Source organism: Argentina anserina, chromosome 7 (assembly GCF_933775445.1).
Source record: "Argentina anserina chromosome 7, drPotAnse1.1, whole genome shotgun sequence".
Classification (NCBI taxonomy): Eukaryota; Viridiplantae; Streptophyta; class Magnoliopsida; order Rosales; family Rosaceae; genus Argentina; species Argentina anserina.
This window is the reverse complement of record NC_065878.1, coordinates 12,790,949-12,809,422: the sequence shown is the minus strand read 5'-3', so window position 1 is coordinate 12,809,422 and position 18,474 is coordinate 12,790,949. Positions and strand designations below refer to the sequence as shown.

The 18,474-nt window shown below is 38.5% G+C and overlaps 2 protein-coding genes across 2 annotated transcripts; both read right to left on the bottom strand.

The window, feature by feature from the left end:
• Positions 1-744: 744 nt before the first annotated feature.
• Positions 745-3,049, bottom strand: LOC126802715 (cytochrome P450 704C1-like). The gene is made up of 6 exons (XM_050530388.1): positions 2,756-3,049; positions 2,305-2,520; positions 1,927-2,220; positions 1,533-1,853; positions 1,094-1,297; positions 745-959 (listed from the first exon to the last, which is right to left on the bottom strand). Exons 1-6 carry the CDS (start codon positions 3,047-3,049, stop codon positions 780-782), a joined length of 1,509 nt encoding a protein of 502 aa, XP_050386345.1. The 3' UTR covers positions 745-779.
• A 7,271-nt stretch (positions 3,050-10,320) lies between these two features.
• On the bottom strand, positions 10,321-11,069 carry LOC126802716 (uncharacterized). Its single transcript, XM_050530389.1, has 3 exons — positions 11,028-11,069; positions 10,737-10,906; positions 10,321-10,585 (listed from the first exon to the last, which is right to left on the bottom strand). Exons 1-3 carry the CDS (start codon positions 11,047-11,049, stop codon positions 10,472-10,474), a joined length of 306 nt encoding a protein of 101 aa, XP_050386346.1. The 5' UTR covers positions 11,050-11,069; the 3' UTR covers positions 10,321-10,471.
• Between the last annotated feature and the right edge of the window lie 7,405 nt (positions 11,070-18,474).

Sequence of the window (18,474 nt, the reverse complement as noted above, 5' to 3'; positions counted from 1 at the left end):
GAAGCAGCAATTTGACTTGCTTTTAGCCATGCATTGGAGAAATCCCTGGCGACGTTTGAGTCGAAGATGCAAAACGTGTTTGAGAAATTCCAATTGGAGCAAACCTCGACACCATGACGATCAGATACTCCACAAAACCCTTCACATGTACCACATATTCACTCTCATCTTTGGAAGGCTCGTAGTAAACAAGTCGCTCTCCAGTCGATGGTGTAGAGGATAGTTCTGCATGTGGAAATTACCAGGCTCGGGGAGCTTACTTTGAGGATTACTGAGGGTTTCCTTCTTTTGTTGTGGCAAGATTGAGTGAATATTACATTTCCAATTATTTTAATACTTGATTGTATTAACTGACGACGTATTATTCAAGTCGACTGAGTCGTACTGTGAACTCAGTTTCGATACACTGTTACTGTAAGATAATTTCAATATATTTGAGATTATTTTAGAATTTTCATGACTTCAAATTCGAAATTTTATCATTCGAAATTTCGGGGTCGTGACAGTGTTCTGTGTTCTCATGTGATCAAGTTAGGCACTTGATAATGACATTAACTAGTATTTGACTTTCGGAATTTTATTTGCTACAGATTGGTTGGTCAGTTATAGGTATATTGTGATTTGTGAGTGCATCATTAAATTAAATCTTGTATGATGTCGTTTATGAGGGCATCATATTACTGAAAACATGAGAGACCAGTGGAAGCCTAAGATAAAAGTTGTTACATAGTTCTGCATTTTTCACTTCCTAAATTATTATGACTAGGAAGCTACATACACTATCTCTGAAGCACCTGAACCTCTAAACCCTCATCGATGTGAAGAGTAATCATCGTCCTGTAAGTTACAACTCTGTTCTCGTCACTCATCTTGAACACAAAACAGCTTAACAAAACAGCTGAAAGGATCTTCATTTGTCTGTAAGCAAACTCTTTTCCGAGACATATTCGCGGCCCGGCCTGATAATTATGCAAACAAGTAGCATTTTAATACTCAGTTCTTTTGTTCATATGATAAAGGTTACTTCAGACATCAAATTAGCAGGAAGATTTGATCTATGTAGGACGAAAGATGAGTTTTGAGCATAAAACACCTGAAAGGCTGTAAACTTGAAGGGGCTCTCTGGCTGGAAGACTCCATTCTCATCGAGCCACCTCTCTGGTTTGAACTGCTCAGCATCTTCTCCCCATAGTGCTTTCATCCTTCCCATGGCATAGGGTTGGTACGCTACCAAAGTTCCTTTCCTCACACTGAATCCATCTGGCAAAGTATCATCAGAGAAACATATTTTTCCATCCTGCAATGAAAGCAGCATTGAAGGCTAAATTGCAATATGCCAGAATTGAATCAAGTGGAAATCAACTGTTGAAAACTTGAAATGTTCGGTCATATATCATATTGTCATAAATATCACATTGATCTAGCTCAAGTAGAATTATACAAAGCAGAGAGTGCAAAACAAAATACTACATGTTTGAGGGAAAATCATATGGAAAGCATATAGAGGCACATTAAATGAGTTGAAGACTTACCACTGGAACTGCAGGATAGATTCTAAGAGTTTCTGTGATGGCAGCATGAAGATACTGCATCTTTTCCAGAACATCTTCTCTCAAACTTGACGCGAACTCAAAGAAGTTAGTAATCTTTTTCATGCCGGTTACTTGCTCCACTTCTTGTTGAATCCTCTCTTGGACTGAAGGGTGTCTGCAGAGCAAGTAAAAGAACCAGGAAAGTGTGCTCGCTGTTGTGTCTTTACCAGCTATAATTAAGTTGAGGATAATGTCTCTCAAGTATGTTGGATTAGTCTGGCTCACTCGCAGAAACCGCGACAAAATGTCCTCTCTCTCCATCTGCATAAGCAGGAAGCAAGTTTATAAAATGTTGAAGCAGAATCGTAAACTTGTAATTAGTATTGTCACTCACAGCGTCAGAAGAGTCGTCTTTTTTCTCCATTTGCTCAAGTTTTTTGTGGATTAACTTATAAACGAATTCATCAACGATTTTGGTATTCTTCCTTAAGATGGCTTCTGATCCTACATTCATAAACTTCTTGATCCCCCATAACACATCAACATAACGAAAAAGGGTCAACGCACTTGAATTGTCAAAAGCATCACCAAAATTCTTGCCTTCTTCACTTGATTCACACATGTTGTCTAATTCAACACCGAATGATACTTGGAATATCGTATCCAAGGCTGATTTCATAAACACATCCTACATCAACACCGTAGCTACTTAATTAGCATCACTTACCAAAATAAGAATTTCATTTTCTTCTTGAACATTCAGAAAACTCACTTGAATTTCAATTGTCTGGTTGGAACTTGCAATTTCAGACATCATGTGAGCAAGTTTTGCCGCACTTTTCTGGAAGATTAGACTACTGAAGTCCCTCAACTTCCTTGTCGAAAACTCATGACTCGATATTTTCCTTTGTTGGCGCCACTTTTCTCCATCAACTGCAAAAATTCCATCCCCTAGAAGATCCCTCAGAATATTGTAATTATACCCTCCCTGAACAAAAGCTCCGAGGATGTTAGAGCCTGCCCTTCATTGAAAATTACACGGTTTCCTTCTATCAAATAAGGAAACATCTCCATTCTTGGGCTAGAAGTAATCTAATATACATTCAGTACATATTAACTCAGTTCCTTGTTGTGACATCAGACAATAATAATTTGGTCTAATTTTCTCTTTTGCTCTGTTCATGGTTTCATTTTAAACTAAGCATATATGGGTACATACATACCTTTCCGTAGTTATCGAAGTTCGATTTAAGAATGTACTCCACATTTGTTGGGTCTGAGGTATAGATCTCACTCCTGAAGGGGGCGAGCAGTCTGTAAGTCTTGTGTTTTCCAGCAAGATCAGTCATGTAATCATGCACCCGGTTGAAGTTATGTAGCTGATGAAGTACTGTGCCAGCAATTGGTGGGTACTTCTTGTTGCTCAGCTTCCATTTCAGTAGTGAGATGGTGAAAATGGATAAGACTACAGCCAGAGCAGTGAAGAAGAAACTGGGGTTTGAGAGAAGAAACTCCATGACTAAGTCATGTGCTGTTTTGGGTATGTTTTCATACTTTCACTGTTTATGTATATGTACATATATTTTTTTACTTCATGGTGAATCAGACTATAAGTTCAGTACTAGCGTTCTCTTTTGTATGAGTCTGTGCCAAGGCGAAGGAACGCCCGTTCCCTTTTTTATTTCTCTACAACTCACTCTCGTGCAATGACCGCCGTAGGATTTTCAGGATGCCTAATGTGCTAAAACACCATATAATTTTCTAGTGCAATACTGGCAAATTCTAAAGGATCTTTATTTGGAGCAAGTATGCATGGGATCTTCTCGTATGATGACAAACTAGTATCACATGCACGCAGTTACTAGATGTTGATCGTCTAATTGGACCAGCCACAGATGTGCACCTTATATCTCTATCAGAAAGGATTTTCATACGTGGAGTGATGCAGCACGGATACTTCTAAGGTTGGATTGTTAAAGTATTCGACACCCCAAACATTCCAACACGGCTCAACACGGTGTTCGACACAGTAATATTGATTTTTCCGACACTTTCACGATATTTTTACCGATAAGCCACGTCATCATTTTAGATTAAAAATAAATAGAAAAAATAAAAATAAAATAGAAATAACTCAAGTTTTGTTTCAGCCCAATCGTTTTTCTTTTCTTCTTTCTTGAGATTTATTTCTTTTGAATTGTTATGTAATGAAATAAATTTGAATATTTAATTTGACATTATTCGTGTGTTATATATTTCTTTTATGCATTAATAAACATATTAAGTTATATATAAATTGTCGTTTCGGCCGCACCGTATTGCCGTGTCCGTGCTACATAGGTGGAGTCTAATATATTCCGATCAAGCTTTCTGTTGCATTTATGTTCAATGTGATCGATTCTCTGAAGTTGGGCAAATCATGAGTAGGCCGGTTACTATCCAAGAATGTCGATACACTACTGGTGATAGTAACCTATAACAAAATCGGTGTATCAGTTTAACCACTTTGAATTGGGATGATGGTAGCCGGCAAATCTCGACGACCACATACCGGGAAGATATTGCTTTTATTTGAGGACAACCCCCACATATATGATTGGTATCATTCATTGGAGTAAGATTGCTGGTCCAAAGGACAGTTAGGACACCATGTGAGGGGGGCAAAATTTACAGGGTATAGCAGGGCATGGCAGCCCACTCGGCGGGTACATATCCTGGTCGACTAGAACTAGACTTAAGCAGTTGTAATAGCTATTTGCTTATCATGTAGTAGTGTTTATATCTGTGGTAATATATGGATCAATTTTCAGTTAGACTACCTCCATCAACTTCGTGCAATTGTATCCTATTGTTACGGTATCATACTTGAGTTACCAGTTGAAGCTAGACAGTAGTCCCTGAAAATGGTTACCACTTGAATATTGATCTCGTTGAGATGACTGATAAGTGACAATCCTTTATGTTGATCCAGCATGACCAAGTTGGTGGTGCAATTCAAACCTAGCTTCATTTAGTTTTATTCATTTATTTATTGATGAGCAAGGAAATTAATTAAACAGTGGTGAATCTAGGACACCATGAATTTACAGCATAGGATTTTTAAACCTTATTTGGAACTCTATCAACCCTTTTATGCTTGATTTAGTTACTGGCCGGTTTAGCACATATGATTGTCATTGTTCATATTTTAAAAGAACATGATATAAAACACGTATGAGAGGATTGTTTTTAGGACGGTCTCCAATTATTATATATATCCGCACACTATCTTAATATTATTGGTCCATTTTTTTACTGTGATTGTTTCTGATTGGTTCTTATAGTAAATAAACGGAAATAAATTTGTTAATTATACCATGCCCTGCTCTATTGTCGACTTGGAAGACACATGCTACTGTCGACTTGAAAGACACATGCTACTGTCGACTTGGAAGATACATGCTACTGTCGACTATGAATCTAACTGCTAGTGTCGACTAAGAAACTAACTGATACTGTGGTTTTTAGTGAGCAAAATTTAAAATTTCTCAAAACATATGCAATATGGTACTTAAATGAAAACTCATGACATAAGGAACAACTTTATATATTGGCACACCTCTAAATTGCCGGTGGTTTGGCCGGAAAACTTAAATTTTCCAGAAAAAAGAAAAAAATGAGAAGAGAGAAATTTGTTAGATCTATGGGTGACATTTGATAATTTTCACGAAAATAAAGATATTTTAGATATTTTTGCATTAAATAATTAATCAGTTTTGTTTTACTTATTCTTTGGGCTTGAGTTTATGTCTTAATTTCTGGAATTGATAGCATCAAGAAGAAGACCAGATGGAGCTTTTGAGCAAGCAAGATTTGGAGGGCATGGATTTTGGTCCCAACTTATCAGTTATGGAGTTATTAACAATAGTTGCCAATGACATTCTACTGAAGCAAGATGAGCAATTAGAAAAGCAGAGGATGATGGGTACCTTCGACTCCAAGAAAGAGGAAACCGTCGTATACCAATCAGTTTCGACTAAGCAAGAAACTGGGATCGCAGAGAAGAATGCTTCCAATAAACCTCTGGTGGTAACATCGAAGAAACAGAAGCCTATAAAAATGGAGCCTGAAAAAACCCGAGGAGCTAATAGTGGGTACGTTCAAGTCCAAATGGGTACCTTAAAGTCCAAGAAACAATCAAATTGTGTTGTAGAGAAAGAACCAGGTCCATTTATTCCAAAAAAGCCAAGGGGATGGCAGCCGCAGTATGAAAACAGTAATAGAGAACGAAAAGATATGAGCTTAGAAAAGAATGGTTTGAAAAGAAAACCAAGATGAGCATGAAGGGGATGGCAAGAAATTAAAACCCAATACTACTGGCGACCTGCTTGAAGAGACATAAGAGTTCAAGAAAGAGACTGAAACTTTAAAAGAGTTTGAGGTTGTTGGAGTTAGTGGAAATTAGTGGTTGGAGTTAGTGGAAATTAGTGGAATAGTTGGTGGAAATTAGTGGAAATTAGTAGGTAGAATAGTGCTAGAATTAGCTTATATAATGAAGTGTAATCTGTAAATGAATCATTCAAACAATAATCTGTTCAATTCAAGTTGGTATCAGAGCCTCTTGTGCTCTGTTTTTCTCCTGGGATTTTTCTTCCCGTTTTTATCTTTTTTTCCGGCCGGTTATCACCTCCGCTGCGTCACTGTCTCACCGCTGCCCTCCGGCCCTCTCTGACATCGCCGCTGCCTTCCCGACGTCGCCGCCTGCTGCTCCGGCCCTCTCCGACCGCCTGCTGCTCCGGCACCGCTGCTACCCCCTAGGTGCTGCCGCTGCTGCTGTCTCGCTCCTGCTGCCCCGCCGGACGTCGCCGCTCCACGACAGACGTCGCCGCTCCACGCCCGACGTCACAGCTCGCCGATCCTCCCCGAGGATTCTTCTGGTTCTTCCCCGACGTGCATGTGGGTATCCGACCCGTTTTTTAGCCCAGCCCAGTTCGTTGCGACCCGGCGCAGCCCACCTCAGCCCAACTCAGGCCCAGCCCAGCTCAGTTCCAACCCAGCACAGCCCAGCCCAAACTGCGTGTAACCCGACCCGGTTCGTCGATCTGACCCGACCCGATTCGTCGATCCGACCCGACCCGGTTCGCCCGACCCGACCCGGTTCGCCCGATCCGACCCGGTCCGACAAGAATCAGTCGTCTTTTTCCTTATCTGTGCATCCTCCCCGTCAGTGCAAGTGCACCAAAGACAGATTCTTTTTTAATTGGTATGGCTTTCAATACTCGAGGTCAACCCACAAAAAAATATGAACCTACCTTTCAGACTAAAACCAAGTATCCGGTGGCCAATTTTATATCTACCAAAAGATTATCTAAGTCATATGAGTCATTCGTGAATCAAATATCTACTGTATCAGTACCTAACAAAGTGCAGGATGCATTGGGAGATCCAAAATGGAGAAAAGCAATGGAGGAAGAGATGGAAGCATTACAAAAGAACAATACTTGGGAGCTTGTACCTCCACCATGTGGCAAGAAGACTGTAGGATGTCGATGGGTGTTTACAGTGAAGCACAATCCAGATGGGTTAGTAAGCCGGTATAAAGCACGCCTAGTAGCAAAGGGGTTCACCCAGACATATGGCATAGACTATGATGAGACATTTGCACCTGTTGCAAAGATAAACACTATCCGGGTATTGCTCTCTATCGCTGCTAACTTGAACTGGCCACTTAGGCAGTTTGATGTTAAGAATGCATTCCTTCATGGAGAACTAACAGAAGAAGTATACATGGATCTTCCACCTGGATATGTGGCCACTTCTCCAAGTAACTCCGTATGCAGATTAAGAAAGTCTGTGTATGGTCTTAAACAGTCACCTCGTGCTTGGTTTGGAAGATTCTCACAATTCATGAGAAAAATTGGCTACATGCAGAGTAATTCAGACCACACATTGTTTCTCAAACACCAACAAGAGAAGGTAACAGCTCTAATCATATATGTTGACGATATGGTAGTTATTGGTAATGATACTATTGAGGTGGATAGATTACAAAGACAGCTTGCCACAGAGTTTGAAATGAAGGACCTAGGTACACTCAAGTACTTCTTAGGAATTGAGGTAGCCCGGGGAAGTGATGGTATCTATTTGTGTCAGAGGAAGTACATCCTTGATCTACTAACAGAGACAGGTATGTTAGATTGCACTCCAATTGATACTCCTATTGAGCAAAACCATCGGTTAGCAGAGTACTCAGATCAAGTGCCCACTGACAAAACTCGTTATCAGAGGCTAGTTGGACGCCTGATTTATTTGTCACATACCCGACCAGATGTTGCGTATGCAGTAAGTATAGTGAGTCAGTTTATGCATAATCCGAGTGTGGATCACATGGATGCTGTTGTGAGGATTTTAAGGTACTTGAAGTCAGCTCCAGGGAGAGGAGTAATGTTTTCTAATCACAACAATATCCTCGAGATTTGTGGCTTCACAGATGCAGACTGGGCTGGAAATATTACAGATCGAAGATCCACATCAGGGTACTTTACCTTTGTTGGAGGTAATCTTGTTACATGGAAGAGTAAGAAACAAAATGTGGTAGCACGATCTAGTGCTGAAGCAGAATACAGAGGTATGGCTCAGGGAGTGTGCGAATTGTTATGGCTTAGAAGTTTGCTACAAGATTTGGGTATTAAACCTGAATGTGCTATGTAGCTGTACTGTGACAACAAGGCAGCCATTGATATCTCCCATAATCCGGTGCAACATGATCGTACGAAACATGTGGAGGTTGATCGTCATTTTATAAAGGAGAAGCTAGACGCAAAGATCATCAGTTTTTCTTTTGTTTCTACAGAAGAGCAACTTGCCGATATGCTCACAAAAGGAGTGTCTAAAAAGGTCTTTTATGATTCACTTAGCAAGTTGGGCATGGTTGATATGTATGCACCAACTTGAGGGGGAGTGTTGGAGTTAGTGGAAATTAGTGGTTGGAGTTAGTGGAAATTAGTAGGTAGAATAGTGCTAGAATTAGCCTATATAATGAAGTGTAATCTGTAAATGAATCATTCAAGCAATAATCTGTTCAATTCAAGTGAGGTGAAGTTGAAGACTGAGAAGAAAATGTCCAAGTCTAGTGGTGTTAATAATGATGCTGATGATCATGAGTGGGATTCGGTATGTGAGTGGAGGAAGAAGAAGCATAGGGGATCGAAGAAAAGGCAGAATCAAGAATTCATACCAAATAGTGCTACTACTAGTCATGACTTGCCTGAAGATTTCAAGAAAAAAGATCGAAATCAACTTCAGGTGCGTAGTGCATATCAATCTAAGTAACTTAACTATGTGGATGCCCTTTACTTATGTGCACTCAAATCAATTTTAGTGAAAACATACAGATACTGCTATGTATGCATGTACATAGATGACTTTTGAATCAAAATACAAACTACTGCAAAATACTGACACTTTTTGTACAATATAACTAGTCTCTTCTATTTTTTAGTCTTGGAAAGTCAATGACAAGTTTACCAACAGTGAGTTGAGCAAAATAACTTACTACTATCTTTCCAAGCAGAATTAGCATACCGTAATTTTTTTTGTTGAATTAATTATCATCCGTAAATTAGATAACCATTTGTATCAAACTCAGCAATCTGTAAAGATAGTCTTTTCCATTACTGCTTGTTGGTGAAAAACTGGAAAAAGATAACCAATCGCAACAACAATTGCATATGTTGGTGCTCTAAATTAAACAGGCATGCAAACTTGCAAAGGTTATAATGAGGAGATTGATAGGAATAAGGCACATATATGCATCACAATATGTAGACTACCCTTCTTACTTTGTACGTATGTCAAGTGCTTCAAATTTTCTTTTCAGGCAATTAATGTCTCTATCATAACTCTTAGTTGCTTTGCTATGCCAATAAGTTACTAATACAAAACTTGTTATAAATACACAGCCAATATAAGGGGGAATCACAAGCTTCTATTTCTACTAGTTTCGTTCTTTGATAATTAGTATTGGTCCTTGGTTAGTAGCTCTAAAATGAAAGCGTCCTTGCCACTGAAATCGTACAAGTGTGTTGAACTGCTGGATGGATCCATTTGATGAGGGTCTGAGTAGAATGAGCTATGAGTACTTCTCGATAGTTGCATAGTGCCAAACAAACATGATGGTAATCAGGAACAGGACGAGAATATCAGAACCCATTAATCATGGTCAGGCGCATGGGGTGTTGAGCTTATGATTATTGGGATCAAACCTCTAGCTGTGATTGTGTTATGAAACTGAAGACTTTCAACTGCAACAGAGAAGGTTGTGTGTTGAAAATCCTATTCCAGTTGTACGTTTTCATTTTTGAAGTTAGTTTTTACAGAAAGAGTTGGGAGACAAAATGTACAAGGGCCTTGCAGATCGTGTATCCTACAAGTAATATTCGGGGTTGGCTTTAGTGGACAGTCACCAATTCAAGAGGGCAGCACTCTGATTGGAAGAACCGAACAAGGGCCGTTGGTTCTCATAGCCTATAAGCACAATCAAAATGATAATAGTAACAAGCATATGATTAAGTGGTTAATCTTAGGTTATATATAGTGCAATTCAGGTAATAGAAGCATCAACCAAAGAAATAACAGTCAGCTCATTTTTCAGATTAAGTTCAAACCATGTTCTGCAGACATGGAGTTTTACTCCTGTCTGTTAGATAGAGTTATAACACGGCATAGATGACACTCCCATTTTTCGTCGCATATGATATGATTAAATAAAAAGATCACACTTGATGACAAATGTTTGATCATGAAGCTTGAAAAGAAAAACAAGTAATATTAAAGCTCATGACTGAATTCACAAACTACCAGTAACAGATAATTAACAGGATTGAGTAGGTGGTGGTACTAACTACTAATACAAACACTCAATTTATCCAGGAATCTCCTTGATACCATCTTATGTTTGATCAATTTGAAGTAGCAGAACCAATCTGTACCTTTTCCAAGTCCACATCAATACCACAAGAGGTCCTAAGCGTATTACGAATGTACTTCTGCTGTTTTGGATCAACTCCCATTGACTGTCCAGAAAAGAAAAAATCAAGATGATACATAGTAGATCATGTTGCATCCTCATAAGAGCAGATTGATTTGCACATTTACATCCAAACATGTAGATACGTGTCAAGTAGTTGAAGTTGAGAGAGAGCAAAGAGTGAATACAAGTAGTACCTTGCAGAACTCCTTGACGAGAGTGGCGCAATATTTCAAGGGAAACTCAAAATTAGAGCGGGTAACAATGTTTGACCCATCTGGATTTGTTTTTGGACGACGAATAACCTTGGCAGCGCCACCTGGTATCATCTTGACTAGCTCATCTTGGCGCTCACTGCGACTTAATTCTATTACATGTTTCAAAAATCAAAGCATCAATATCACATGCGTATCGATCAAATTCAAGGCCAATGCCAAACATCTAAAATAGACCCAGAACTCAGATCGGAGAGGGAAATTGAAACAAACCTCGGGAGGGAGCAGAACCCATTTGAATATGCGAATACGAATAATTAGGGCTGTGAATTTTTTCCAGAATTCCCCCTCTCTACCCCCTTTTTATTGGAGAGCCATCAACACGTGCGGAGCACGTGACTTTTTATTCTTTACATTTACTGTGTGTATAACAATTATATGTGCTGAGGCAAGTTAACACTTTTGTATGGAATCTGTTAACTTGCCTCCTTTTGTTACAGAATATCCCAATAACATTTGTCAAGCATTTCCATGGAAACGTGCGTCGCCAGTACAGTCTGCAAACCACAGACCAAACCTGTCCTGTTCATGTGGAAGAGGTCAATAACAAGTTCTATTTCCAGAAGGGGTGGAATAAGTTTCTGCAACAGAATGACATAAAGTATAGGCAACTTTTAGTCTTCCATTATGCTAGAAACTCACACTTCCATGTGGATATCCATGGAAGAGAGACATTTGCAGAGCTAATGTCTGAAACTGAAGAACCTGATGATGAAGATGATGATGTGTCTCTTGAAGTCTCATATGCCTCTCCAGTGCTGAGTGCTCAGCCACGGAAGAAGTACAAAACAAGCTCGAGTGGTCAAGCAAGATTGAAAAAGAAAGAGGCACATTGGTGCAAATCAGAAACGAAAAGTAGGGTATTAACTTATGTTGTAGTTATTGTTATACCATGTTATATGCGTAATGTGCCAACTGCAATTCCTGTTTCTAGTATGTATTGTACATCTCATTATAATTGTTAACCAGGACAGTTGATCTTCGTGCAGAGAACGATAGTGGAGACACCTTTGGCACTTTCAGAGGACAGCATCTGTGGGAAGCTCGCATGAGAGCTGAAGCATTTAAATTAATGAACCCTTATGCTTTCTTGGTTTCCATGAAACCCTCATACAACAAGTTTAGTTTGTGGTGAGGGCTGACAAACTTGTATATATGTACCGTTTCCATTGTCGAACAAGATTTTGTGGAAAGATATATGTACATGCTTTTAATGAGAAGGAATTTGTTGATGTATGAGGAGAATACCATAAATTGTGCTGAAGAACTCGGGCTGACAACACGTAATAAAAAAATTATGAAAGTCTCTACATTGGTGTTGAGCAACTTTATCGAATGGTAAAGGTGATAATGTTGCTGGTAAAGGTGGTCCATCACTCCATCTACCTTCCCTTAACTGGTTCTAGATGCTATATCTTACAAATGAAAGTTGAAATCTGTGAACTAAGTTTGTAGGGTGCGCCAAGAGCCCAAGACCATGCTAAGTGCAAGGTGATGCGATCCACATCCTCTGCAAACCCTTCTTCTGTACTCTTATATAACCTTATGCTTTGAGTGGTGGTTGCAACAATGAAAATGAATCAAGATAACAAAGGCTGTTCAAGTACAAACATGCATGATCACCTCAAATGCAAGAGTACTTTAACAAGTTACTGTCTAATTGCCTGCCAGTGATACATCATTTGCAGCCATCACTTTATTGCCGCCATTACCTCCGCCACTATTGCATCATTGGCATCCTTCTCCGACAAATCAGTTGACACCTTAATACCACAGATTTGCTCTATGAGAATGCGGGTTCCTATAGCGGGGGTCCAGTCGCTCCCACACACACGCACTGCCTGTGATAAGGAAAGAAAGAGAATAGAATTCAATCAAAAATATCACCATATTAGCTAATTGAACACATTATGCAACAACGTAATAGTGCAGGTTGATGAAGGGCAGCATCTAAATTCTAAACTAAGAATTGGGTAAGAACAAATTGACCAATAAATTACAGATCCCAGAAATCCAATACTTTAACTGCCGAATTCTACGCTTAAGCACTGACCTCCTCCACCTCCACCTCCTCCTCCACGAAAACGGCGACGACGACCCATATGAGTTCCGCCGCACACAGATCTCTGGGTTTTCTTTACTTCTTTTTTTTTTGTTTCGAGGAGGAGTTGGATACTGTATATATAAGGATAAAAGATATAAGATATTCTTTCGTGCGCTAACCGTATGCATAATGCGACCGAATAATAACCCGACACGTATTTACCCCACCTCAACACCTTTCTTTTCTCTCCCTCTTTTCGGTAAGACTGGACTCGGTGCCAACGGTTCGGTTTATGAGCACTAACCGAAAACCTATATCGAACTCTCGGTTTCATATTTTTCAAAACTGAAATCGAAAAATATATATAGAAACCGCAGTTTCGGTTAATCTATAATTCGGTTCGGTTTCGATTTCATTTCAGTTACAAAACCTAATATCTTTATTGACCTTTTGTACTTAACTAATGAAAATAAAAAGATTAAAAATGAAAGAGTAAGCTACAAGTCAATACTTCAATTAAGTTACATTCACCAAATGAATAATCAAGAACTTAAATATTAACTAAACAAAAACATTGTACTTCGTTGAAACACAAGTTAACCAAAATACACATTAAACCTCATGACCTTCTTCCTTAGACGTCAAGACTTGTCTTAACACGAGGGTTAATTGACAAAACCCTCAAGCATTACATTAGATCTCTGCATGCATGATTGTACACACAAAAATCAAAATCACATATCTCTGCGTGTATATATTTATTACTAAATATATTATTTGTATAAGCACCCGATTATATATGTTCACCAAATACAAGTTATAACTTTATCTCCCAATTCTCGGTTCGGTTTGGTTTTCATTGGTTTTCTGAAAGCATATAACCGATAACCGACACCAACTGCTCAGTTCGGTTCGGTTTCCGGCACCGACGAAATGATTTCGTTCGGTTTCAGTTTCTCAGTTTCGGTGCGGTTCGGTTATGGCCGGTTTCAGTTTTTTCGGTGTCATAAAGTCCAGCCCTACTCTTCGGAAATAAATTTGCAGGATCAGCCCACCAAAAATGATCACCCCTCCTTTCCTTGATACATGTTCCTTTCTTCCTCTTTGTTTCCAAATTGAACAGGAGTTTCTTTATAATCATCCTTAACAACACAAATTAGCTCAAAAACACCCGCTCTGGGGTGTCATATTACCACCTAATAAGATCTTGCCATTAATATAAGGAAAAATCTACGATGCACGAAAGCTTTACCAGAGGTCCGACTCTCGTTTCGAAATCGAAATTGGAAGCATAAGCGACCGGAAGCGCACTGTAGCGCTCGGAAGCGCACTCCCGAAAAAGAAGGTTTTGGGAGCGCCATGGAAGCGCAAGCTTCCAGATTGGAAGCGTCGTGGAAGCGCGAGAGTTGTTCGGTTTTTATAGCTTTCTTCTCTTTTTTCTGACTCTAATATAAATCTCTCTTAAAATTTTCATATCCTAAGGACTCGATGATTCGTGAAGATAAATCAAAATCTAAAATTGAATGAAAACCCAGAAAACATACAGTTAAAACCTCGTTCAAGTTGGTTGAATGAGATTTAAGAATTTGTTTGAGCTTTTAATTTTGCGTGAAACAACAAGGGCATATAAGATTATAGATGAGTTTGATTTGGAGCAAGATACTGATTGAAACTAAATGAGTCAAAAATCAGTATTGTGGATTTTAGAGCTAGACTAGGATGAAGCCCAAAGAGACAGTGCAAAATCATTCAGCTTTGGGGCACGCCGCTCATTGCAAAATGTAGATACATATGTTTTTTATTCCATATACATGGTGAGTGTGATTAGAGAGTTGCTAGGTATATGATGAATTGACTAAGAGGTGATGCGCATCATTTGTTGTTAACTACACTACTAGTATCATGTTAGTTATTGAAGTGTTTGCGTTATTTATTCTAGGCCATAATAATATGTTTATTGAGCTAATTTTTCTATCAAGGCTTTACAAAATGCTCTCCGGAGCATGCCTAAGAAGTTTTACGCGCAAGGCGCTCATTGAGTCTGTTTTTGGCTTAAGGCGTAGAGGCGTAAACAGAGCAAAATAAGGCGTCAAAAAACTCATAAAAAATGCATCAAAAGCGCAAGTCTACTGAAGATAAGGCAGAGGAAAAAAAACAAACTGAGGCCAAGACTTACCTGGTTCGGTTCGCACAGTAGAATGAATGATGCTATTTATTGAGTTCATGAAGAAAGCCTAAATTAGCGAATACTTATCTTGCCGGAGATGTCATTCTCGAATCTGATCCGAAGGAGGTTATTGATGAATTGGTGTTGAATCACAAAAAGATTAATTGGAGGGCTATGCTTTTGATTCATCAGATCAGAAATCTAAGGGGTTCCTTTGGAAGTATTACCTGGATTTAGATTCCAAGAGAAGCGAATGCAGCTCACCATTTAGCCTCACTTGCCGATGGGATTGTGGATCTGTTGGGATGGGCTTCGCAGCCACCACTTTCTTTTGTTGTTGTTCATCGCAACGATGGGCTGCCATGTCCCCACGTCGTCTGAGTTTCTCACCCAGTCCATTTTTTTTTGTGAGGAAGCTGTTGTTGTTTATCTCTTTCTGGGATAGTCAAATTTACTTTCTTTTTTAGTCAAATAAGTTTTCCTAGCATACCTCATAGGCACATACCCAACAAATTCTAAATGTAAGACACATCTAAACTTATTGTGATAATTTTAATGTATCAAGTATTCTTAGTTTTTGTATGATTGCCTATTTGTATATATATTATTGCAATTTTTTTTGTATCGTAAAGCTTACGTTTTATGCGACTTAAGTTTTAAAACTCAAAACTCTTATGAAAACGCCTTGGAGTACGCATTTTTAGCGTTTTAAAACATTGTTTTCTATCATATTGTTCTTCTATAATGTTAGTAATTAATTTTTTTGTTTTATATAATATATTTTTAGATATAAATATAATTATTTTATTATGACGTTTCCAAAACGTACCCGCTTCCAAACACATTCAAAAAAATCATTTATGCGCTTCCAAACGCTTCGCTTCTACGTACCCGCACACGATTCCATACAGCTTAAGGAAAAATGTCCATTTAGTACAAATTTGGCTCCTTTTTTGTCTATTTCAATGACACATTAAAATGTGTCAATTTTAACACAAGGTAACCTACAATTTTGACAAATCAACATATTTCTACTAAACATATACACTTTAGGACCATTTAACCCTCATATCTATTGAATACCGTCACCGGACTCCGACTACCGGTCGTCGAAAAAAATTACTAACACCCGTTAATCCTCAATAACATTACTGACACCCAATAACCACCAAATAACAAATTACTAACACCTCAGTAACCCCAATAACACTAGCACCCAGTAACCTCTAATAGCAAATTACTGACACCCAGTATCCCCCAAATAACCATTCATTAACACCCAGTAACCCTAATAACAAATTATTGACACCGAGTAACCCCCAAATAACAAATTATTCACACTCGGTAACCTTATAATAACAAATTACTAACACTCTGTAATCATGTTACTAACACTTAGTAAAATGATTACTGACCCTCAATAATTATGTTACTGCCTCTCAATAAACAATGCATCATTGATTTACTAATTTCAAATAACTATTAAAAAAGTATTGATTACTAGTTACATATTAGAGTTAGAGAGTTACAAATTACCAATAATAATAATAATAAATATTGGACCTCTATTAATCATTTTATTGCCTCCCAAAATTTAATACTGTTATACTACTTCTATCATATGTACATCACTACAATAGTTGATATGAGTAATAACATGGAACACATACTACATGACACGATCCACATCCTCTGCAAACCCTTCTTCTGTACTCTTATATAACCTTATGCTTTTAGTGGTGGTTGCAACAATGAACATGAATGTTAAGTTAGGATATCATGCTTCACTAACCAGTGTTAAGAAATCATAAATCAAGATAAGAAAGGCTGTTCAAGTACTCGTGATACACACATAAATATAAACGTTGGAGTAGTACAAACATGAAACATGCATGATCACCTCAAATACAAGAGTACTTTAACAAGTTACTGTCTAATTGCAGTGTCGGCCCAGGGCCAAGAGCCAATAGGCCCAAGCTTAGAGCCCCTAAAAATTTAAGAGCCTAAAAAATTAAGCTGCTTACTAAAAAATTAAAATTAAAACCTATTAAAAGGAAGATTAACACGTTTGTTGCTATTCTTCCTAATGAACTCCTGTTTTTTTCGTTTTCTTTTCTCCCTCGGGTTCTATCTCTCTATTTTCTTTCTCAGTTCTTCAGTTTAATGAAAAAAATCCAGAGTTCAAAACATGCAATTATTCTCAACGTAATCATAAGAGGTATGAATCATATGATCTTTTAATATTTATCTATTATTCAAGCTTTTTTTTTAATTTGTTTCCATGTTCGGTTTTTAGGGTTTTAACTGTTTAAGATACACATGTTTCAGTTTTATTTTTTGTTTCGTTAAGTTACTTGTCTGAGACTTTATACATAATACTATCTAAGATTTATCTGTTAAAATTGTTGGATTGGTGATTTTTTTTTGAAGTTGTTCATGGTTTAGCTAAGATATCCATCGAAATGCATATTGTTGAACAACTTGTTTATTTAAATTCAATTAGTACTTTTGCATCTAAAAATGCAAGACGAGCCATATTTAAATGATACAATGAATTTTTTTCTATAATATTTTGATTTTTTTATATTTAAATTTATGTTTGGGGGCCCTATAATTTTTTCCCGCCTTGAGCCTATTTTCCCACAGGGCTTGCCCTGTCTAATTGCCTGCCAGTGATACATCATTTGCAGCCATCACTTTAATGCCGCCATTGCCTCCGCCACTACTGCATCATTGGCATCCTTCTCGGACAAATCAGTTGACACCTTAATACCACACATTTGCTCTATGGGAAAGCGGGTTCCTATAGCGGGGGTCCAGTCGCTCCCACACACGCACTGCCAAAATATCACCATATTAGCTAATTGAACACATTATGCAACAACGTAACAATGCAGGTTGATGAAGGGCAGCATCTAAATTCTAAACTAAGATTAAAACATGTAAGTTGACTAGTTGAGTGGTGAATTGGACATGAAAGCATATCTAGCTAGGAAGTGTTTGCATATATACGAGACAGGCAAGGCAAACATGAAGCGCAAAGGTGAGAATTAAGAAACGTACATCATCATAGTACATGAGCATTCTTTGGCAAGTTTTATACGGCGCGACAGACCAACACGGTTGTACTACCCACCTCATGGCGATCTTATTGGTGCCGCACGGAGCTGTATCGGCGATCCACGGCGGCCGGAATATGCAAAAATCATGTTTCTTGGCAGATTTCGGCCGCCGTGGGTCGCCGCTGCTTCTCCAACCGGCATAGACGGGACCGCCGAGAGGTGGGGAGTGCGGCTGTCGTGGTCCGTACCGCCGTTGTAGCCTATCGTCGTCGGAATCGGCGAATCTGTATATATATGTATATGTATATAAATCACTAGTTTTAAATTCGTTTAAATTAGTTATATATATATATATACAGTCTTTATCCAAAGTGAAGCTTCACTCTG